This window comes from Typopeltis vanoorti, chromosome 7 (assembly GCF_054136105.1).
Source record: "Typopeltis vanoorti isolate ZY-2024b chromosome 7, IOZ_Tvanoo_1.0, whole genome shotgun sequence".
NCBI lineage: Eukaryota > Metazoa > Arthropoda > Arachnida > Uropygi > Thelyphonidae > Typopeltis > Typopeltis vanoorti.
The window spans coordinates 9486096-9511115 of NC_143555.1; the positions used below are offsets into that span (position 1 = coordinate 9486096).

General features: G+C 37.2%; 1 protein-coding gene across 3 annotated transcripts in view; it reads right to left on the reverse strand.

The window, feature by feature from the left end:
* LOC150104479 (ATP-binding cassette sub-family C member 8-like) overlaps positions 1 to 25020 on the reverse strand; it is an 822612-nt gene that overhangs the window by 65427 nt on the left and 732165 nt on the right. For all 3 annotated transcript variants that reach the window (XM_090395659.1, XM_090395657.1, XM_090395658.1), the window contains exons 29-30: positions 13359 to 13546; positions 3625 to 3728 (exon numbers count right to left, since the gene is read on the reverse strand). In XM_090395659.1, coding sequence (XP_090251785.1) covers positions 3625 to 3728; positions 13359 to 13546 — 292 coding nt within the window. The remainder of the gene's footprint in view (positions 1 to 3624; positions 3729 to 13358; positions 13547 to 25020) is intronic.

Genomic DNA, 25020 nt, shown 5'->3' on the forward strand with positions numbered 1-25020 from the left:
CACCACACATCTTAAGGGAATGTTCCAGGGAACTGGCAGTAGCACTGGCATGCCTGTTTAATAAGAGTATGGAACAGCACAGGTTCCAAGGGAGTGGAAGGAGGATAAAATTGTCCCACTACACAAAGGTGGTGATAAGGCTGTAGTTTCAAATTATAAGCCAGTCTGTATATCTGGAGTTGTGGTGAAGGTCCTGGAGAGACTGGTGAGAAGTAGGATAGAAATGGGTTGATAACAGCAGTATTTTCTGTGGTTATCAACATGGGTTTATTAAGAGGAGATCATGCTTCACTAACTTACTTATGTACTATAACAAGGTGACAAATACCTTGGACAAGGGAGATGCATATATATAGTGTGAACTTGGATTTTGCAAAGGCTTTTGATAGAACAAAACAGATGGGATTGGATAACAGACTTCTGTGTTGGATCGGTGACATGCTGTTGGAATAGTATCAGAAAGTTGAATATGGGGGGTGCAATATCCCGAAAGGGAAAGGTCACCAGCGGTGTGCCGCAGGTGTCAGTTTTTGGGACCACTGTTGTTAAATTTGTATGTTAATGATATTGGGTTGGGTTTAACTAGTGATATCCAGATGTTTGTGGATGATACAAAACTGGGGAGAGCAATGCACAATCAGGCTGATGTTAATGCCTTACAAGAAGACTTGAATAGATTGCATGAATGGGCAGGAAAGTGGAACTATCAGTTCAATGTTGCCAAGTGTAACGTTTTGAGATTTGGCAAGCAACGATGGGATGCAAAGTATACACTTGGTGGGGAAACTTTAAAAGAAGTAGAGGAGATGAGAGATCCAGGAGTGATGGTGGACAAGGACCTGAAATTCAGGGGGCACATTGCACAAGTTGAGAAGACGCCACGTCTGATAATGGCAGTGATTCGGAGGACCCTGACATGCAGAAATAAAGAGATTATGAGGCCATTGTGAGAAATACAATGGCCTCATATGGATTATTGTGCACAGATTTGGTCACCAGGTTTTCATGGTGACAAGGATATGTTGGAAAGAGTTCTGAGAAGATTCACAAAGGTAGTCAGTGGTCTTTGGAATGTGGAGTACAAGGACAGATTGAGAGAATGTAAGTTGCAGAACTTTGTGAATAGGAGGGATATGATTGAGATATAAGCTGGTCAGGGGTTGTTATCAGGTAGGCATGGAAGAGATTTTTCATAGAATGGGAGAGGGGAATAGAACAAGAGGCAATTGCTGGAAACTCTATAAGGAGGATGTCAGCAAAGGAGTGAGAGGCAGGTTCTTTACATGGAGGATGGGTGGTGAGTGGAATGCATTGCCCGATTGTGTTGTGGATGTGAACACACTGAATCAGTTTTTAAGACACGGTTGGATGAGCATAGTATGCAATAGTGAGTACCTCCCACGAAGAGCTTCTGACTCCATGGAGGTCAAATGTTAATAATAATAATAATAATGATTTTCACATTCTCACTCTTCACTCTTGCCTCTTCCAACAACAATTTCATGTCTTCTCTCATACTGAACTTATCGCAAGTTAAATCGTTCATACCTACTACAAATACGATTTTGTTTACTTTTCTTTTCTGTTTTTGAATTGCTTCCTTTATATTCTTAATTTTCACTCCAGGAAAACTTGATGTTATAACTTGCTCATCTATAGCATGCTTTTCATAGAGTTACCATACCAATTAACTTCTTTTTTTTTTTTACTAACAATGTCACTCACCTGATTTCCATTATTTCCTGACTTACCTGTTTCCTTGCTTTATTGTTTCTTATTTTCTTGTTTAATTTTCTCTTTCTCCCTCTGTTCATTTAAATGCCTCTCGACGTTTTACACTTCTCGTGTTGTCTCTCTGATGATCTACTTCAACTTCACAATTCTCGAGGTTAATTCAATTTCATTAACCTTCTCAATAACCTCGATAAGCAGGGCTAACCTTCTTGTTCTCACCTGCAGTGCTTTTTTTAACATTACATTTCTTGCCCTTTTTTGGTGCCATTTCAAACGTATACTAAATATTGAAATATCTAATAAAAATCAAAAATATATTTCCCCCTTGTATCTCAACCTTGCATGGACATAATTCTCCTTCTATCATCAGTAGTACTGTACCTCCCTTTTAACATTCTGCCTTCACGAAAAGCATCCTCAACCCTGAATGGAGAACCTATAGAACCAGTAAAATATTTCAGCTATTTAGGCACAATTTTTAGTGAAGCTGGTATGGTAGGAAGTCAACTGGATAAATTTATATTGGATTAGAGAGAGAGATTAGTCAAACCACTAAACTAGTTGTATACAAGTTTAGTGGTTTGACTTAGTGTTACAGTGTTCAAACCAATTTTAACTTATGGATCTCAAAGCTGGGTTAGAAATAAAACTCGACTAAAGACAAGAGACCACAAATATGAGAATCCTGAGAAAGATTAGAGGGAATGTACAGATGGCATCAATGGCAATATCATATTAAAAACAATAATATAAGGAAAGAACGACATTGTTAGCATTCAGGAACGTGTTAGCAGAGCTAATCTCAGGTGGTATGGTCACTTAAACAAAACAGGAGAGAAAAGATTAGCAAAACAAGCGTTCTCAACCAGGTTGGCAGGAAAAAGACTCAGTGGAAGACTAAGATGTAGGTGGACTGATATAGTAAAAAAGTGCCTTAGAAGACAGAAATATAAGATCTGATAATGTTGGGGTTTTGATAGGTGACAGATTGATTTGGAGGAAAATTGTAGATAGGAAATTAGTAATGAAATAAGTTTTTCATGTAGTACTATCATAATATCCTGTAAACCCCCCCCCCCCATCCCAAGAGTATATGTCAGGAATTTGATGATGATAATCTTCACAAAATACATCATACTCTTCCATCTCTATTCCAGTCAGGATGTCATCCTCATCCAACCATATCTCACTTATTCCAACAATTTTTTGGTGAACAAACTCAATCAAGAACCATTTCATTTTCGTTGTTTCTGATACTTCTAGCATTTGTATACAAATATAACAGCTCATTCCCAGATCTATAACAAGTTTCACTGATACCACTTATTAGACATAACTTCTTCATACTTTCCTTGAGCCATTTCTTTTTCTCATTACTCATCCGAGAACCTTCAAATCCAACTGTTTTCCCTACATTCCAGGTCATCCCCTTCTCTTTTTTGTCTACACATGCATTCACTTCCTCCTGGAGCATCAATGTTTCTCATGCAGTGTCCTTATCTACCAAGTCTCTCTCATTTCCTTGTTTGTCTTGCACACCTGTTCTCTCATTGTCCACACTCATGCTTATGCTACTATATTTTTTTAGTGATTAAATGGAGATTAATTATATATGTATAGGACAAAGAAGAATCCTATGGCACTCCTGTATTGGTTTAGCCTTATTATTTTGAGTGTACATAATGTAATATGCTTATGCCATTATGTTTTTTTTTAGTGATTCAATGGAGATAAATTATATGTGTAATTTATTCCCTAATGCAGTTCATTTTTCAAAGTTGAAAACATCTTCGAACATTCATGTGACAATGAATGGAATTTTTCTGTGTGTTTGTGCAATTTCTTGCTAGAAATTAAAATCAGTCACCGGTAGGTAATGTTGGCACTTACTTAGACCTCCTTCCATGTTTATTACGAGATCTTTCAGCTGAGCTATTTCAAGGGCATACCAGACTTCTTCATCTGTACTTTCATTTCCTGGATCAAGATTTTCTCTAGGCAATGAAAAAAAAAATTCTTTACTTTAAACATAAAACAGATAATAAAATTTTAAGCATTAGTGCAGGTCAATTCATACTAAACTCTATAAACTTAAGAAAATATTTTGCTAAAAATGGTAATTTGTACATTCATAGCATATGGTTATTTTAAAAAATGAAAGCAAGTTGTAATCTCATTGAGGTGATTTTGCATCTCATATACTGTTTACAAAAGTAGAAAAACAATGACATTGAATATACAGAGTGTTTCAGGAGGAATAGTAAATATTTTGGTAGCATAGATTATTCTGAGTAAAAAAAAAGTCCATATGAACACATGTCTAATTATGAATGGATGCAGAGATGCAGCTGTTTGAAACAGCTCTGATACATGCGCAGCTCTCCAAATCAGATGTAACTAAGAAGTAGTTATAATCTGATGCAATTTTGTGTTAGAAATGTTAAGAATGCTACAGAGATTAGGAAACTGTCAGATTCAAGAGTGTTTACAACAAACTGAGTGAGACTGGTATGTTCCAGTCAAATTTTTCTGAATGTGGAAATGAACAAAATGTGGATGAAAGATGAGTGCAACAGCTCCCAGGAGATGAAGGCAGTCGATTGGAATTTAGTCAGTGAGTAAACGCTAATTGTCAATTAATTCCATTAATACTGTTCACTAATGAAGCTACTTTTACTTGTGACGGTATCAACAACACTCATAATCAACAATGCATCAGGGTCCAACAAAAATCCACATACCACTGTAAAAATAAATTTACAACATCGCTTCTCTGTAAACATGCAGTATGATATGATCGACAATCACTTGATTGGGTCTACTGTGTTACCAAATTGTCTAACAGGGCCCATTTAGCTACAATTTCTGCACAACAAATTACTATTGGAGGATGTTCTCCCAGCAACAAGGACTCTATGGTTTTTCAGCATGACAGAGCTCCTACACATTATAGCCATCAGGTGACACAATATTTAAATCACATTTTCCCTGAACAATGGATAAGCAGCAGTGGTCCCGTTCATTGGCCACCAAGGTCTCCAAACCTCACTTTCTTTGACACTGGTTTGTGAGAATGGATGAAAAGTGAAGTATACAAGAAAAGGTATATCTATATACCTCTATATATACAGTCAAATCTCTTTTTATGCAGTAGATACGTTCCACAGAAAACCAAATATAAAAAATGCACAAAAAAGACCTAACTTACATTGAAAAATTAGGGATATGTTCCATAATTTCCTAAAACCGCAAAAAACCGAAGCAATGAATTAAAATAAACCTAAAATCACATGAAAAAGTTGATAAAAATTCAGGAAAATAAGAATGCATAAGTTTGTTTTAAAGCTTTATTCATTTAATTTTATTAAAAAGTAACAATTTTTTTTACATTTTTTTTCATCAGAATTATCGTCACTATTAGACAATATTTGGCAACATTTGCAAACTGGTGCGAAATCACTTTCATCAGATGATGAGATAGTCAGTGCATCAGATCTGTGTAAAGGCAATGGTTGTTCACAAACAGAATCAGCTTAACCCTCGTTCTGTGCTGATTTTTTTCTTCTGACAATGTAATCAGTGATTAAACTTTGTGATGATGATTGTACTAATTTTTTATACAGCTCGTGATATCCAGACATACAGTTCTTCAGCTCATGTTGGAATTTAAAGGCTCATTCAGAATTTGTGTCATTAACAAGAGAATGATTTCATAGCCGCGCGGTTAGCCTAGTGGCTTTGCGCTTCGCAACCATATGCCTGGGGAAGGAGTGTCCCAGGTTCGATTCCCGTTGTAGACGTGAGGAATTTGAGGATCTTCCTCAGGCATAGCCAAGTTAGCCGGTCTTGGGCGCGGTCAGTAGGGTTTTTTCCGCCAGTTTATCTGGCGTTTTTCATCCCGCAAACAGGCAAACCGGCCCCGTGAACATACACCTCTACAGTCAAAAATATATATCCCCCCAGCGGCAGACCAGGCGACGGGTCGATTGGGAGTAGTACTAACAGGTAGTCGCATCTAAGTAACACGCGGACCCTGCATGGGAAGCGGGAATAACGCGAAGAAGAAGAAGAAGAAGAAGAACAAGAGAATGATTTTCCAATTTACTGCACAGTTCAAGACCTTCTCAAATTATATTTGCAGTGAGGGGGACAGGTTTTTCTTCTGCTTCACTATTGTTTTCTGGATCTTTTACGATATTGAAAGTTCATTGATATCCAATAATATCATCATCACTTAAGGCAGCGTTTCCCAAATTTTTCTTACGACTGAACACTTCACAAATCATGAAATTTTTAGCGGAACACCTTGGTTAGAGTCGCAGCATTTAAAACCATTCCAGGCTCATATTAATATTAATTTTGATAATTTTTCACGGAACACTAATTCACTTTCTGTGGAACACAATTTGGGAAACCCTGACTTAAGACATTATCCACAAGCAATTCATCTACATCATTCTGGCTAAATGTAACAAAACCTTCTCCACCAATTTCATGTGCCAAGTAATGATTTCAGCTGATAATGTAGTTGTTTGAATGGTTGCACTGTTTGCAATACATCCAGGCAATGCTGCTTTCCGGCAGGCATTTAAAGTTTGTGGTCATTATTTAAATCATGTAGCAGATGCAACATGATTTAAACAGTCCAAAATAGAAAATTTTTTCCAAATGCCAGTTATTGTTAATGATTAATTTTCTAGTTTATCCAATATAAATTGAAGTGTGCTTAACACAATATTTTTTAAAAGTAGCAATCATGCCTTGATCTAACGGCTGAATAATGCTTGCTGTTGGGTGGAAAAAACACTACCTGCACATTTGGATGTTCTAAATGAGATGACTTGGCACATTGTCAACAATTAATAAAACTTTAAAATCGAGAGCTTTTTGCTTCATATATGTTTCCACTTCTGGTACAAAGCAATTATTGAACCATTCAGTAAATACAGCAGTTGTTACCCAGGCCTTTGTATTAGCCATCCAATGTACTGGCAGCTGTTTTAGATCTTTGCCTTTTAGAGCACGTGGTCATAGTGATCAATTTACTAGGAGGGGTTTCAACATTCGATCCCCTGATGCATTGCTATAAAGTAACAACTCTACTCGATCTTTGCTTGCTTTAAACCCACTCAGACTTTGTGATGTAAGTTTGACTAGGCATTTTCTTCCCAAACAATCCTGTTTCATCAGCATTAAATACTTGATCGGGACAATATCCACCACCTTCAATAATTTTGGCTAACTTAATTGAAAATATTTGGCTGCTTCTTCATCTGTTGCTGCAACCTCGTCTGTATACTTCATGTTATGAAGTGCATTCCTTTTTAAAAACCTGGTTAGCAATCCTTTGCTAGCCAAAAACTTTTTATCAGCTTGGGAAGCGGAAGTAGATGGCTCCAGTTGCTTCATCTGTTCATAAAACCGAAGAGCTTTTTGTTTATTTAAATAACCAATTATAGGAATTCTTCTTTGATTTAATTCTTCAATCCAAATTATGAGTGCTCATTTCTTTTTTTCTAATAAAGCATCTCTTGGGTACGATGATAATTTGGCACTTAGTTTTGTGCCAGAAATGACAGATTTTCTTATTACGACTTCATTCTTTTTAATTGCTCTTATGGTAGATTTGCTTAAATTGAAATGTTTATCAATCGCCATAGATCCCTCTCCTTTTGCTAAGCCAGGGGTTGCCAAAGTTATTTGCCCGTCGACCCATTCAAGAGTTTCTTGACTTTTTATCGACCCTCTATTTTAGTATTACATAATTATAATAGGACAAGCAAAAAAAGATGCTTATGTCAGTTTTTAGATTTTTTATTTTATAGTTACAGTGTTTATTGTATGTATAATATAGTATATATTATTATACTACTATTACTATCACTAGTAATATCACTGGTATTATTAGTGATATTAATAAACTACTGGTATTAATATCACTGGTATTACTACCAGCGCTGCTCAACTCTTCAACATAGAGAAGTTTAGTTCGTGAATGAATAACGATTGAATTATAATATGTATGTTGATGAATTTTAGAACATTAACGCTCACTTGTATGTCGATGTGCAAAAATGAGACTGGGATCGAATACTTGTAAGTATCAGTAAATAAGAACCGCGCATGTGTTGCAATCTTGCTCCCAATGCGCCGGCCAGCAGGAACCACCAACATCCGTTTATTGGTAAATACATCATTTTGGCCTACTTGATTGGCCTCAGTAATTATTTTCATGACCTTTCTCCATCTTACAGGTCCTATTCATGGACCTATAAGATGGAGGTACTGATCCCACGATTCACTCTTAATTGCGTTGTCATTACCTCCATGTCTTTTGTCATGGAGGTAATCCAAGTTAACCGAATTAAATATTACCCATACAATGATGTCTTATATTTTTCTGTCGATCCCCAATCGACCCCTAACAATGTTATATCGACCCCTTTGGCGACCACTGTGCTAAGTGATCTAAAATTGCAATTTTCATTTCCAAAGAAATTGCTTTTCTTCAGTGCTTTTTTTCTCTAATGGGCCAACTTAAATCTTTAAAATAAAAATTAGCAAAATTTAGCCTTACAATAATGAAAAGACAAACACTTCCTCACATGCAAAATTAAACTTCATGGACACTCACTGCTTATATGTTACTTACGTTATGCCAGAGTGTGTTGCAACAGGCGGTTCATTATGTACAACGGGGAAACCCCGAATTTGCATGAAATATGCATCGCTAACTTCAAAACCGCATAAAAAGAAACCGAGTGTGCATGTGTCTTGGTCTTCCTCTGGGTCGTTTTCCTGCCAACCTGGCAGAGAACACTTGTTTTGCTAATCTTTCCTCTCGCATTCTATTTAAGTGACCATACCATCTGAGATTAGCTCTGCTAACGCATTCCTGGATGCTGACAATGTCAAGTTCTTTCCTAATATCCTCATTTTTAATATGATATTGCCATTGATGCCATCTGTTCACGCCTCTAGTCTTTCTCAGGACTCTCATATCTGCGGTCTCTAGTCTTTGGTCAAGTGTTTTACTTCTGACCCGGCTCTCAGATCCATAAGTTAAAATTGGTTTGAACACAGTCTTGTATACAGCTAATTTAGTGTTCCGACTAATTTCTTTCTTATTCCATATGAATTTATTCAATTGACTTCCCACGATACCAGCTTTGCTGATTCTGTTGTCTATTTCTATATTTAGTTTACCATCTTCAGTAAAAATTGTGCCTAAGTAGCTGAAATGTTTTACTTGTTCCACAGGTTCTCCATTCACAACACAGTTGACATTTTCAATGATTCTGCCTATTTTCATTGTCTTTGTCTTTTTATTGCTGACCTTCATACCATATCTATTACAACAGCTATTCAATTTAGTCAGAGAATCTTGCAGACTTGTAGCGGATTTATTTAGAAGTATAACATCATCCACATAAAGCAAAGAGCTGACATTAACATCTCCAATTTTGATATCAGGTTTAATACCACATTCCTTCATAATGTGATCCATATAGATAATGAATAACAGAGGGGATAATGTACATCCTTGTCTCACACCAGATTTAACATTAAACCATCTTCCTGTACTTCCTTCGATTCTAACTGCTGACTCACAACTCAAATAAAGACTAAGTATTGCTTGATATAATGCCCCATTGACACCATATAACTGCAGCGTATTGAATAGCTTCTCTCTTGGCACCTTGTCATATGCCTTTTCCAAATCGACAAAACTTAAATACTGATCTTTGTTATATTCCCATGCTTTCTCGACTATTTGTCGTAAAGTGAAGAAGATCTGATCCTGACAGCCTCTATTTGGCCTGAATCCAGCTTGTTCTTCACCAAGCTTTTCTTCCACAATTCTTCTCAACCGTTTCTCAAGTATACTTGCATAGATCTTGCCAGGAACACTCAGTAGGGAAATACCTCTGTAATTCTCACATTCAGTTTTATTTCCCTTTTTATATATAGGTACTATGAGAGCTCTACTCCAATCATCGGGAATTCGTCCCTCTGTCCAGGCTTTCTGAACTATGCAGTGCAGCCACTGTAAGACTCTTATACCACCATACTTCAGCATTTCTGGTCGAATATCATCTACTCCTGCTGCCTTTCCACATTTCAAGCCTTTGATGGCTTTTTCTACTTCAAGTATGGATATGTATTCCTGACTGCATGCCTGGTAAGTGTTTTTTATTACTGTGCTGTCATCACTGCTTGTTTCATTTAGCAGTTTTTCAAAGTAATTACTCCATACTTCAAGGATATCTTTTTCTCCTGTTTTCATTTCACCTTTATCATCTCTAATTCCTTTTACAGCACTCTTTCCTCCATTCCTAAGCTTCTTCAACAACCTCCAGAATATTTTGCCACCTTCTTGATATTTATTTTCTATATTCTTGCCAAAGTCCTCCCATGACTTTTGTTTAGCTAGTTTTACACACTGTTTAGCTTTCTTACATTTGTCTCTGTATTCTGTAAAAGCTGACTTATTTGCCAGGAACTTTTGATATGCATTCTTCTTTTCCTTCACTGCCTCTTTAACTTCCTGTGTCCACCAGGGAGTTCTGATTTTTTTATCCTTGCACACAACCTCACCACATGCCTCTCTTGCAGAATCAATCAATGTTTCCTTCAGAGTTTGCCACTGAATCTCTAAGGTTTGACTCCTGTTCTCAAACTCTTTCATTTTCTTTTCAATAATATTTCTTTATTTTAGTCTACAGTTCACATCTGAGAGCTGCTCAACTTTTATTCGCTTTAAAACTTTCTTACATGTTATTCTTTTCAATATGAAATTCAATTTTATCCTGCTCAAGACTAAATAGTGATCACTTCCAATTTCAAATCCTCTGTACACTCTGGTGTCCTGCACCAGGGAGAAAACATCACTATCAACAATAACATAGTCAATGAGATTTTTCTTATTCCTAGCCTCTTCTCTCCATGTGAATTTGTGCACATTTTTATGTTGGAACATGGTGTTAGTAATAACCAGTCCATGTCCTGAGCAGAAATCCAACAGATTATGTTTGTGTGCAGTTTGAGCCTGACACAAATACAAAATACAATGTGGTTGAATTAGTTCCAAATTGAAAGCCTATTCATTCAGATGGATCCAATATCCAGATGAACACCTAGTAACAGGATACAGGGAAGATAAAGACTGGAGATTGAATCATAAACCTATTATTAGCTTTGCTCTTTTCTCTAAATTTTCCCAAAATATTTTTGTATGTCTCACAATCATTTCCTACTATATATATATATATATATATATATATATATATATATATATATATATATATATACATACATACAATAGCATATTTAGGTATAGGTAGTATAGGCCGGGGCTAGAGCGGCAAATTTTGAGGGGAGGCAGAAATTTCCAGGCTCTCATTTTTGTAATTATAACATGTTCCTTATATGCTGCATCTACTCACAAGTAGAGAAAGATTTTTCTTTTCCTCATTGTAAGTTTAGTCTGCAAGCATATTGGCATGTAATCAGATTCAGCATAACTATACAGACCGAGCCACGTGCACGGAAAGCTACTGTATTGTTGTCGATAACTTGACACAAAGGCGATAGGGATTGCAGTTAGGAGAGATTGATGCTAATTAATTTTGTGTCGGTATTATTCTTACTAACTGTAACAACTTTTCCTTCTTTATTATTTTGAATTCAAATTAAGATTGTTAATTGTTGCCCTTCCTTCAACTCTTTAGTTCAGTATCCTGATATCTTTGTGGCAGTTAAGATGTGCTAAATCGGAAATTATTTTTAGAGTTTTCAGTGCCTTTGTCATATGTTGTCATCAGAGTGGAGGTAATACTGTTTTATTGTTTTGCTTTTATAGTTTTGTATAAAACTTTTTTTATACAAAAAAGTTTTATATACAAAAGTTTTTATACAAAAAAGTTATGTTTGCTTTTATAGTTTTGTGATAATTAGATATTTTATAAATATCTAATTATCATAAATTGGTATAGCAAGCCTAGATAGGTGTGATGTCCAATGTAGGCCCTTCTTTGGACTACAGAGATATGTGCAATTTAAAGTTTTACACAAGATGTGTGCAATTTAATGATTTACACAAGTTACAAATTGTGTAAATCATTCTGATACTTCCTGCTTGTTTTAAATTACTATTTAAATTTTAAAACATGAGTGATGGTAGAAAGCGACTTAGTGGTAGTGAATATAAGAAGAGGAGAAAAGAAAAGGAAGTGAAAATTAACGAAGTAGTATCAAAGACAAGAAAACTGGACAGTTTGTTTGTGTTAGTATCTGCTAACAGTAATTGTGATTTGGAAAAAGAACAAGAAGTGGTTGAGGAGACAGAAATTGAATCTGTTTCAAATGACATGCCTACAATAAATCCCAACAATTTGGCAGCACAGGTGATAGTGAGTAATGACCCAGCTGAGTGGATTCATGATGTAACACCCGAGTATATCGCAATTAATGGGTTTCCACAAAATTTAGACACTGATCTTTCAATATCACAAAGAGATTATCCTGACAAAGTAAGACATGTTTCTAAGAAACTCATTGAGGGGAATCTCAATAAGTTTCTTAAAAACCAAAAAAAATAAGAGATTTTCTTGTTTACTCTCCTAGTACTGGAAAGATCTTCTGTGCGTCTTGTCACCTTTTTGGTGGAAGGGGAGCTGATGAGAGTCACTTTGTCAGTGGATTTAATGACTGGAAAAATGCAGAAGCACAAGTGAGTCATCACAAGAAAGCAACTAGTCATATGAACTGTCTGATAGCTCTGAAACAAAGAGCAAATCTTGCAGGGAGGATTGACTTACAAATAACTCAGCAACTGGAAGAAGAAATGAAGTACTGGAAGGTGGTGTTAAAACAAGTAGTTGCAGTTGTAAAAACATTGGCCAGTAGAGGACTTGCTTTGAGGGGAAAGGATGACATTTTCAGTTCTGTGCATAATGGAAATGTAACGATGTGTCTAGATTTGATCCCTTTCTTGCTGAGCACATTGCTAAAAGGGGGGAAAAAGGAAAAGGTTTCGTTTCCCATCTTTCCTTTGCCACATATGAGGAATTTATTAAAATAATGGGTGAGAAAGTAATCAAATTTATTGTGGAAGAACTTAAAATAGCTAAATACTATTCCATAAGTGTTGACTCAACACCAGACTTGTCTCATGTTGATCAGCAGTCCTTCATTGTACGATATGTACAATAAGTAGACTATGTCATACTTTAGATGCTAATGAAATATAGTCTTTTTGAAAATGAAGAGAAACTTGACTAGCTTGAAAGAGTCCCAATTTCAACCCAAAACACTACCAATGGGATGCGACATCAGTGTATCTGACAATGTTAGAAGGAATGTTGGTCATGTTGAGGGAAATATAGTCCAAAATATCTAATTATCACAAATTGGTATAACAAGCCTAGATGGGTGTGAGGTGTGATGTCCAAAGAAGGGCCTACATGCTACAGAGATATGTGCAATTTAAAGTTCTGAAATATAGTGCTGTCTCGCTACTTATTTCAACACATCGTATACAGAAATATTTTCTTATAGAATACTTGACTGATTTTAATCTCATAAGATATTGGGGAAGAGAATTATTCAAAATAATATCTCACCTTATAGTGCCAGAAAACAAAATGGCTTCCTGAGGAATTATTGATAGTTTTGATCTTAAAATCCAAAGGGGAACATCTGCAATATCAACTCCATCGATTGATATCTTTCCTTCAGTAACTGTAAGCATACGAAATAGAGCCATCACCAGAGAAGACTTTCCGCTACCTGTCCTTCCACAAATACCAACCTGCAAAACAGATAGAAAATGGAACTTCTGAATTTGGTTTTTCTGAGACAGCTCGTGATCTACTGCAACGTAAGTTTAGAAACTTAAGACAAATAGAAAATTTCTAAAATTCAGTGGTGTCACTCTCTCTCTCGTTTCCCTTCCCCCATAGTATATCAATAACTCAGTTTTGCAATAGTATGAACAAGCATTTAGGATAAGATATAACAGTGCTTCACAGTATAAATACCATTAAGAGAGAAAAAGAATAATATTAATTTAATAAACATATTAATATTTTGCTGGTATTCTACACAGTACAAATTAGATGTGGCAAGAATATACAGGGTGTCCACAAATGTTTACCCTGATTATAATGCATTATAACTCTTCAGTGTATACTTGAAATGGAACACAAAGTTAGACTTCAATGCATAACATATAGAAAAAAAGTCAATGAACAAATTCAATATGTGCGCCGCTGGTAACACGGCTAGGGGTGTAATGTCCGGTGACCTTGTGGCCATGAGATGGACCATCTCCGCCAATCCAGCGATTCAGGAATTCTCGATTAAGACGATTCAGAACAACACGAGACCAATGGGGTGTGTGTGTGGGGGTCTCCATCATGTTGAAATATAACATTTGGTTGCATCTCTTGTAGATGGGGGAATGGCATAATTATTGAGCATGTCTAAGAACACATTTCCATTAATTTCTTTTTCAAGAATGAAGAAAGGACCAATCACTAGATCATGCATTAGTACACACCACACATTGAGTTTTGGACTAGCTCGAATGTGTTCTCTTTTGGCATGTGGGTTTTCAGATCCCTACATTGTGTCTGTTGACTACTCCACTCATGTGAAATGTTGCCTCATCAGAGAAACAAACATGCTGCAAAAAATCATTGTCCTCATCGATGCGGTTCAAAAAGGTTAGCAAATTTTTGTTCTTGAATTCATTCACACTACTTGCAAACACAATATTCAATTCCAATCATGAATTGCTCTACAACAGAAAAACCTAGATCACACCCCCTTTCTTGAAGGCATTCATTCTCAGTTTTCAAGGATGCCCTCTTGTCTTTTCTCTACCCTCCATAAAATGTAAAATTTGCATCAACAGAAATCCTGTACAATCCTTTTAGAAGTTTGCAAATTGCAATCATGTGATCCCCTTTCTCCTGTTGCTAGTATCTGCAGTTTACGAATTCTCAATCTGTCTTCATAATCAGTATTCCATAATCCTGATATCATTTTTAACACTCTCCTTTGCACCCTCTCCACTGTATCAGAATCATCACGGAAATCAGGAGACCAGACCTGCAAACAATAGTCAAAGTGAGGTCTTATTATTATTATTTGTCACCTCCAGGGAGTCCAAAGACTCATCGAGGGAGGGCATCTACTCTACAGCTCTGCTTCCACCACTCACAATCCATCAACTGACCGCAACTACACCAACGTCATCTACTGCCGACCACCACCACTGGTATTTCCACAAACAATCACAAACATCCATGCCCTTGGTGGGATTCGAACCCTCAGCCTCTTGACTGGAGAGCAGACACGCTAACCACTCGGCCAGCCAGCCAGGTCTTATCACGAGGCAAAATGACATCCTTATCATGGCATGTCAAAGTTCGTTTCACCGAGTTGTATTTGCAGTCTTTGCTATATGGACCTAGAACTTAAACTTTCTGTCTACTAAAGTGCCAAGATTCTTCAACACTGATCAGTTTCTTCTAGCATAATTCCACCAATATGACGGTCTGGTTGGCCAAGTGGTTAGCATATCCACTCTCCAGCCAAAAGGCAGTGGGTTTGAATCCTGTCATGGATGTTTGTGATTGTCTGTGAGAATACTGGTGGTGGTGGTGGACAGCAGATGGTATTGGTGTAGATGATGCAGTTCGCTATAGTTGGTGGAGGTGGAGAGCTGTAGAGTAGGTTCCTTCTCTCGATGAGTCTTTGGACTCCTTGGAGGTGTCACGTAATAATAATAATAAAATATGACACTGGATATCTCATCACACCAAAGTGCATGACTTGACATTTACAAACAATGAACTCACAGGTATTTTCCTATACCCACAATTCCAGCCTATTCAAATCATTCTGCAAGTACTGCATATCAGCCACATTCCTGATTAAATTGCCTATCTTTGCATAATCAGCAAATATCTTTATGTCATCTGTCAAATCCTTCCCAATATCAATAATATACAGACTGAATATCAGTGGATCAAGGACTGAATTGTGGTATACCATTTGTTACCTTAAATCTTACATACTCACATCCCCCATATACCACTTTTTGATATCTGTCAGTCAGTCATCCTCTTATCCATGCTAATATTCTATAATCCAAACCCATATCCTCCAATTTATGCAACTGTCTACAATGCTGTATGCTGTCAAAAGCCTTAATAAAATCCACAAGTATCATGGTGTATCCATTCCCCTTGTCTAACTTAGTGGTGACATTATTACAGAATGTAAGCACGTTGCTAAAACATGACCTTCCCTTAGTAAACCCATGCTGTTCATTGCAAAGGAGAGATTCTCTATCAAACTATTTCTGAATGCAAACTCTAATCAATAATAATAAAATATGTCAAAAATCTTCACCACCACTCTAGTTATATTAATAGGTTAATAGTTGGTTATATCAGTCTTTGCACCACCTTTTTGCTTTTAGGTTACCATATATTCCTTTCATTCTTCTGTAGAATCTTCCCTGTTCTGAGACTCAAATTATATAGACTGGTCAAAGGAACACCAGTTCAGCTGAACACTTTTAGCATCCATGCTGATATCCCATTAGTCCTTATTGCTGAATTCATATTCAGTTTGCGCAACAGCTCTAATACCAAGATGAAAAGTCAAACGGCTATTTTTTTTCTGGCGAGGTTGATAAGTTAAGGGGATAAAAATCCCTTATTGTTTTTTAGCCAGTAAGCGAAACTAAGATCGAAAACTACGATCTGAATATTTCATGCTGACGAACTGTCAGTGGATCCAAGCGTAAGTGACCACTTGGTAGTGCCACACCAAGGTAACTCGTTGCAAAGGTGGAGCAAGTTCCCTCAATATTCATGATATTTTCTCATAATGTAAAAACACACAGCTCCTAGGAGATGTAGTACTGCTTTACATTATGAGGAGAGGTCACTACCCAGATCGGTTTCAACCTTTTTTGAGGTCTCATCAGTGAGTAGCTAGACCTAGAATATCAGAGTTTAAGTGAAAAGAACTTACATACTTACATATATAAAAAGGGAAATAAAACTGAATGTGAGAATTACAGAGGTATTTCCCTACTGAGTGTTCCTGGGAAGATCTATGCAATTATACTTGAGAAACGGTTGAGAAGAATTGTGGAAGAAAAGCTTGGTGAAGACAAGCTGGATTCAGGCCAAATAGAAGCTGTTAGAATCAGATCTTCACTTTACGACAAATAGTCGAGAAAGCATGGGAATATAACTGAGATCTGTTGAAAGTTTATTTTTCACTTGGTTAGAGTATAATAAATTTAGTTTAATCCTTTATCCAAGTGTGAGCAAACAAAGTTTGCACCTGAAAGTATCTTCAGGACTAAGGGTAAAGGTGATACAACACCAGGGCAACTCGTTGCAAAGGTGTAGCAAGCTACAAACACTCCTGTCCCAGTATCTCCATTAATGCAAAACACATCTCCTTGCGGATATGTCTAATGTTATGCATTAAGGGAAGGGCCACTACCCAGACTAGTTTCGACCTTTATTGAGGTAGAATGGGAGTTCATGCCTTTCATCACTGGCCTCTTTAGATTTAAAAAAAAAGTTGTGCTGAGAGTCAGCTTGATAGAGAGAGAGGAGAAGAAAGATAGAGTGGATAGTAGTAGGTAGTTAAAAGAGGCCTCAGTCGATCCACCTGGCCTGACTTAAATGCCAGCACCAAGCAGATCTCCGACATTATCTCCCTCCATCCGTTCTCCTCCGCGTTCTCCGGCCAGCCACCTCTTCAGATGTCTGGCTGATGAAAGAAGTGAAAAAACAAATGCAGGAAGACACACATAAATTGAAAATCAAAAGAACTAGGACACACATAAACAGAAACAACAATGGAGCTAGAACACGCATAAAGAGGACAACAAAAACAGAAACAACAAAGGAGCTAGAACACGCATAAAGAGAACAACAAAAGTCGGTGAATTAACAGAAAAGTACTGCAAGAACGGGGGAAGAGCCTGGCCCGAGTGATGCAGCCCGCAAGGAGCTGCACCGCCTCGCTGTAAGCCTTCGCCGCTCGGGTTCTCAGGTCTGCCCCCTCCTATGTGGATTAAGCGTGAACATGCAAAAACAGAACCAAGAAACTTAGAAGGGGCTTTTTTTTTTTTTTTTTTTTTTTTTATGTCATATTTGCCCTGCTATCTCTTACCGCTTCCTCATAGTCTTTTACCACGTTTTCCATCACTGTGAGTACGTGTACTGACTCTTCATCATTAAGTTGCCATATTCTCTTCAAGCATTCATTCCATTTCGCTCGGTCGTAAGTGACTTTCCCAAACTTGAGCCATATTCTAAGACTCTCTAGCTCACCTTCACATTGCAAAGCCACGTCTCCCTTTTCCTGTACAGCTGTGTGGACTTTGTTTTTTATCTCGGGTTTATTCCTAAGATAGAATAGGATTCGTTCTGTTACATTCGAATATTCATATCGGGGTTCTTTTCTTTTTACCGGTTTTGTAATGGCGTGAGAAGAACCGGTGTTTGTATCCTGTTTATTTTGTTTCATTTCTCCTTCTTCTTCCAGTGTGATGGGTCGTTTTGTTGTACTGGTGTTGATTTCCATTTCCTCTGTTTCTGTACTGTTATTGTTGCCTTCCGATTCATTGGTGTAAGATTTCATAGTGTTCTGTTTCTTTTTCATCCTAATTCTCCCTTCTGCGTTCCTCCCAGTAGTCGTTGCGGTAACTGGCAGTTGGAGGGCTGGAAACTCTTCTGGTTCAGTTGTTTGTGGTTCGTTTACTGTTTGGCCGGTAGCTCGAGAGTCCTGTGTTGTGAGCTTAGGAATGGCTACTGCCACAGGTGTTATGGAGCCTCCTGCTCTTTCTGCAAGGGTCCTATTAGGACAAATATCTATTTTATGGGATGTGTTCCCACATTTATGGCACGGTGAATCACATTGATTCAATGTGTGTTCTGTCGATAAGCAGTTGCGGCATGTGTTGTTTTTCGGGCAGTGAGCGCTAAGGTGACCCAAAGCGGTGCACTGAAAACATTGTTTTCTTACGCCTGGATAATTGACTATTACTCTTGCTGAGCCTAAAAAAATCAAGTTGGGGACCTCGGTTTTCATCTCGATTGAAATGCTCACTTCCCCTGATTTCCACTCTGGGATATCCGCGTCTTGTCCGAATGTTACGTTTCGGACAGTCCCCCACTTGGAGAAAATGGTTTTAATGATTTCCTCCCCTTTCTCTAGATATTCGAGTGGAAACCTGTCAATTTTTATGGATTTTAAAATACTTCCGACTAGGAAGGGTAGGTATTTTTTCCCTTCACATTCTACACCCTTAAGGAGCGTTTCTCTTGTTTCTATGTTGTTTGTTACTAATTGGAATCTACCCCCCCCGTAAGGGGTAAGCCCATAAACACTTTCTGCTTTGACGACTTTGAGAAGAGCTCTCACAAACGTCGCTTTGTCGATGTTTGGGTCAATTTCGATCCCGAGAGTACGAACTCTTGGCAAGAATTTCGACATTGTTTAAAAGCAAATACCTTACCAACGGAATAGCAAATTTCAGTCCCCAAAAGGAAATACCCTAAAACGGACCTGCACCGATTGGAACGAGGCCGCAAAAAATAAAAACCAACAAAAGAAAAACTAGAAGGGTTCTTACCAAACAATACTTGAATAGGAGCTCTCTCTCTCGGGATCTGGTAACTGGCAACTGGAATCCAAAAGAAGACTGGAACATGGAGCTTTCTCTCGGGGCCGCTAAATCTGGAACTTGTCTCATCAGTGGGAGGTCTCTTCAGTGGGAGCCAGGCCCAAGCTGAGATACCAGGCAGAAGCATTCGCAGGTCATCTCTACCTATAGGAGTTGCCAAATGGTGTGCCACCCTTTTTTAATAAATTACTCTGGATTTAGAGACAGATGTTGAAAGTTTATTTTTCACTTGGTTAGAGTATAATAAATTTAGTTTAATCCTTTATCCAAGTGTGAGCAAACAAAGTTTGCGCCTGAAAGTATCTTCAGGACTAAGGGTAAAGGTGATACAACACCAGGGCAACTCGTTGCCCTGGTGTTGTACTCGTTTAGACATATCCGCAAGGAGATGTGTTTTGCATTAATGGAGATACTGGGACAGGAGTGTTTGTAGCTTGCTACACCTTTGCAACGAGTTGCCCTGGTGTTGTATCACCTTTACCCTTAGTCCTGAAGATACTTTCAGGCGCAAACTTTGTTTGCTCACACTTGGATAAAGGATTAAACTAAATTTATTATACTCTAACCAAGTGAAAAATAAACTTTCAACATCTGTCTCTAAATCCAGAGTAATTTATTAAAAAAGGGTGGCACACCATTTGGCAACTCCTATAGGTAGAGATGACCTGCGAATGCTTCTGCCTGGTATCTCAGCTTGGGCCTGACTCCCACTGAAGAGACCTCAATAAAGGTCGAAACTAGTCTGGGTAGTGGCCCTTCCCTTAATGCATAACATTAGACATATCCGCAAGGAGATGTGTTTTGCATTAATGGAGATACTGGGAAAGGAGTGTTTGTAGCTTGCTACACCTTTGCAACAAGTTGCCCTGGTGTTGTATCACCTTTACCCTTAGTCCTGAAGATACTTTCAGGCGCAAACTTTGTGTGCTCACACTTGGATAAAGGATTAAACTAAATTTATTAAACTGAGATCTGTATTTAAGTTTTGTCGATTTTGAAAAGGCATATGACAAGGTGCCAAGAGAGAAGCTATTCAATATGCTATGGTTATATGGTGTCAATGGGGCATTATATCAAGCTATACTTAGTCTTTATTTGAGTTGTAAGTCAGCAGTTAGAATTGAAGGAAGTACAGGAAGATGGTTTAATGTTAAATCTGGTGTGAGACAAGGATGTACATTATGCCCTCTGTCATTCATTATCTATATGGATCATATTATGAAGGAAAGTGGTATTAAACGTGATATCAAAATTGGATATGTTAATGTCAGCTCTTTGCTTTATGCGGATGATGTTGTACTTCTAAATAAATCTGCTAGAAGTCTGCAAGATTCTCTGACTAAATTGAATAGCTGTTGTAACAGATATGGTATGAAGGTCAGCAATAAAAAGACAAAGACAATGAAAATAGGCAGAATCATTGAAAATGTCAACTATGTTGTGAATGGAGAACCTGTGGAACAAGTGAAACATTTCAGCTACTTAGGCACGATTTTTACTTAAGATGGTAAATTAAATATAGAAATAGACAACAGAATCAGCAAAGCTGGTATGGTAGGAAGTCAATTGAATAAATTCATATGGAATAAGAGAGAAATTAGTCAGAACACTAAATTAGCTAGTGTGCAAACCAGTTTTAACTTATGGATCTGAGAGCTGGGTCAGAAGTAAAACACTTGACCAAAGACTAGAGACCACAGATATGAGAGTCCTGAGAAAAATAGCGTGAATAGATGGCATCAATGGCAATATCATATTGAAAACGAGGATATTAGGAAAGAACTTGACATTGTCAACATCCAGGAATGCGTTAGCAGAGCTAATCTCAGGTGGTATGGTCACTTAAACAGAATGGGCGAAGAAAGATTAGAAAAACAAGTGTTCTCTGCCAGGTTGGCAGCAAAACGACCCAGAGGAAGACCAAGATGCAGGTGATTGATACGGTACAAAGTGCCTTAGAAAATAGAAAAGATCTGATAATGATGGAGTCTTGACAAGTAACAGACTGATTTGGAGGAAAATTGTAGACAGGAAGTTAGTAATGATGTAATTTTTCTCATGTGGTACTGTCATATCCTTTTTCCCCCCTTGAGGGTACATGGCAGGAATTTGATGATGATGATGATGATGATAATTATTCAGACCTCCATGGAGTCAAGAGATTCATTGTGGGAGAACCATCCTAGGAAAGAGAAATTCTATCATACTACTCCTTGAAGTCATTGATATCGAGAAGGTGGCAAGATGTTCTGCAGTTTGTTGAAGAAGCTCAGAAATGAAGGAAAGAGTGCTGTAAAAGAAATTAGAAATGATAAAGGTGACATGAAAACTGGAGAAAAAAAGATATCCTTGAAGTATGGAGTAATTACTTTAAAAAATTGCTAAATGAAACAAGCAGTGATAACAGCACAGTGGTAAAAATCATTCAACAGGCATGCAGTCAGGAATACATATCTATACTTAAAATAGAAAAAGCCATCAAAGCCCTGAAATGTGGAAAGGCAGCAGGAGTGGATGATATTTGACCAGAAATGCTCAGGTATGCAGATATAAAAGTCTTACACTGGCTGCACTGCATAGTTCAGAAGGCCTGCACAGAGGGACGAATTCTGGATGATTGGAGTAGAGCTCTCATAGTACCCATATATAAAAAGGGAAATAAACCTGAACGGAGAATTGCAGAGGTATTTCTCTACTGAGGGTACCTGGTAGGATTTTCAGTAAGGGTATCTGGTAAGATACTTGAGAAACAGTTGAGAATGATTGTGGAAGAAAAGACTGGTGAAGAACAAGCTGGATTCAGGCCAAATAGAGGCTGTCAGGATCAGATCTTCACTTTACAAAAAACAGTTGAGAAATCATGGGAATATAACAAAGATCTGTATTTATGTTTTGTAGATTTGGAAAAGGCACATGACAAGGTGCCAAGAAAGAAGCTATTAATCCTTTATCCATACGCTACAGTTATATGGTGTCAATGGGGCATTATATAAAGCAATACTTAGACTTTATTTGAGTTGTAGGTCAGCAGTTAGGATTGAAGAAAGTACAGGAAGATGGTTAAATGTTAAATCTGGTGTCAGACAAGGATGTACATTATTCCCTCTGTTATTCATTATCTAAAAAAATCACATTATGAAGGAAAGTGGTATTAAACTTGATATCAAAATTGGAGATGTTAATCTCAGCTCTTTGCTTTATGAGGACGATGTTATACTTCTAAATAAATATGTTGCAAGCCTGTAAGATTCCCTGACTAAATTGAATAACCGTTGTAATAGATAAGGTATAAAGATCAGTGATAACAGGACAATGACAATGAAAATAGGCAGAAGCATTGAAAATATAAACTGCATTGCGAATGGAGAACCTATAGAACAAGTGAAACATTTCAGCTACCTAGGCACGATTTTTAGTGAAGATGGTAAATTAAATATGGAAATAGACAACAGAATCAAAGAAGCTGGTATGGTAGGAAGTCAACTGAATAAATTTATATGGAATAAGAGAGAAATTAGTCCAAACACTAAATTATCTGTATACAAGGCAGTGTTCAAACCGATTTTAACGAATGTATCAAAAGGAGCTGGGTCAAAAGTAAAACACTTGACCAAAGACTAGAGACCGCAGATATGAGAGTCCTGAGAAAGATTAGGGGGCATGAACAGATGGCATCAATGGTAATATCATATTAAAAATGAGGATATTAGAAAAGAACTTGACATTGTGAGCATCCAGGAATGCCTTAGCAGAGCTAATCTCAGGTGGTATGATCACTTAAACAGAATGGGCATGGAAAGATTAGCAAAACAAGCATTCTCCTCCAGGTTGGCAGGAAAAAGACCCATAGGAAGACCAAGATATAGGAGGATTGATACAGTAAAAAGTGCCTTAGAAGATAGAAATATAATATCCGATAATGCGGGAGTCTTGAGGTAACAGCCTGATTTGGAGGAAAATTGTAGATAGGAAGTTAGTAATGATGTAAATTTTTCATGTAGCGCTATCATGTTGTGTACACCCTTTGAGGTTACACAGCAGGAGTTGGATGATGATGATGATGAGAATTTATATACTTCATTTAATCCTTAATCCAAGTGTAAGCAAATAAATTTGATCCTGAACTATTTTCAGGACTGGAGCAATATAAAGAAGTTAATGAGGTTGTAAAAATAATCATATTTAAAATTCTGAATATTTTTACGAATTATGTTAAAATGTTTATTAGTTTTGTTTTCATAACATGCATTGTCAGCACTTGCGATGTGCCCGTTATGGAAATTGTTTTGTCAAAAGTGATATGTAAAGAAGTCAAAAAAAATTGATGTACTTACCAGATTTGATATTTGTATTACTTAAAAGAATTTTATTGTAATTTAAAATTATCAAAGGTTGCTTTTTATGAAGACATTCTCTTGTCACTAATGGAGACAATGTGCCAGATATTATTTATACCTAACTTCTTGCTTACCAGTTTCATGGAGTGTGCATGCTTGCCGAGAAGGTGGATGTGTGACTGACAGCTGACAAGGAAAGCGTTCGGTATCTGAGTAACGGCTGTAAACAAGATAGAGTTCAGAAGGAATTTAGAACACAGGTCGGGCTGATATTTAGATTCAGAGGAACTTGAGTTTTCTTTTATGTGACAGTCGGAGGAAAATTAATAGTATATTCCAAAAAAGGAATTGTGGAACTATAGTTCGCCCACCATTTGTAGATCCTTTCTTGGCATTTTGCCAAGAATAGTCGATTCATGCTGAAGGGGAGAAAGAAATGAAGTATGTACGGATTGGTTGCCAATGCGAAATCACGTGCTTTCTTGTCTGTCGCTGTACTAGTACTAGCTTGATTTTTGTTCTCTTTTTTGCATTATTTTTTATTATTAATTTGTATGATGGATCCAGTGCAGTCAACAAGTTCTGTTGTTAAGCGTTTCAGTAGCTCTTACAAAAGAATATTGAATAATGTGCTGACATTCTGTGAAAAAGAATCGCCTCCTTGTTCCCCTTTCTAAAGTCATAAAACGTGCAAGTGCAATTGTGGGCGCATCGGGGTCGACTGTTAAAAGAATTTGCAGGGAATCAAAAGGTGAAGGTAAGCCAAAATTTAAACCTCCTAAAAAAAAAAAACGCCAGAGTAAAGAAAACCATCGAAACCTTAGCTTTGAAAGATTTTGATGTAGACGTTACAAGAAGAACTATTCACGAATTTTACGTGATCGAGAAAAGAGTGCCAACTGTTCCAAAATTGATTCTGTATTTAAAGAAAAAAATAATTTTCCTTGGAAAAGAGAAACTTTAAGGAAAATACTTCATGAAATCGGATTTTGTTTTAAAAAGTCCCAGAATCAAAGGAAACTTATCATGGAGTGAAGTGACATTGTTTTACCCAGAACGCAGTATTTGAGAGCAATAAGACGTTTCAGGGAGGAGAAAAGACCGATTGTATATCTAGATGAAACTTGGATTGATAGTAATTTAACTTATGGAAAATGTTGGCAGTCTAAAGAAGAATGTGGAGTGCTACAAGCCGGAAATGCCTCGCGGCGCATAATA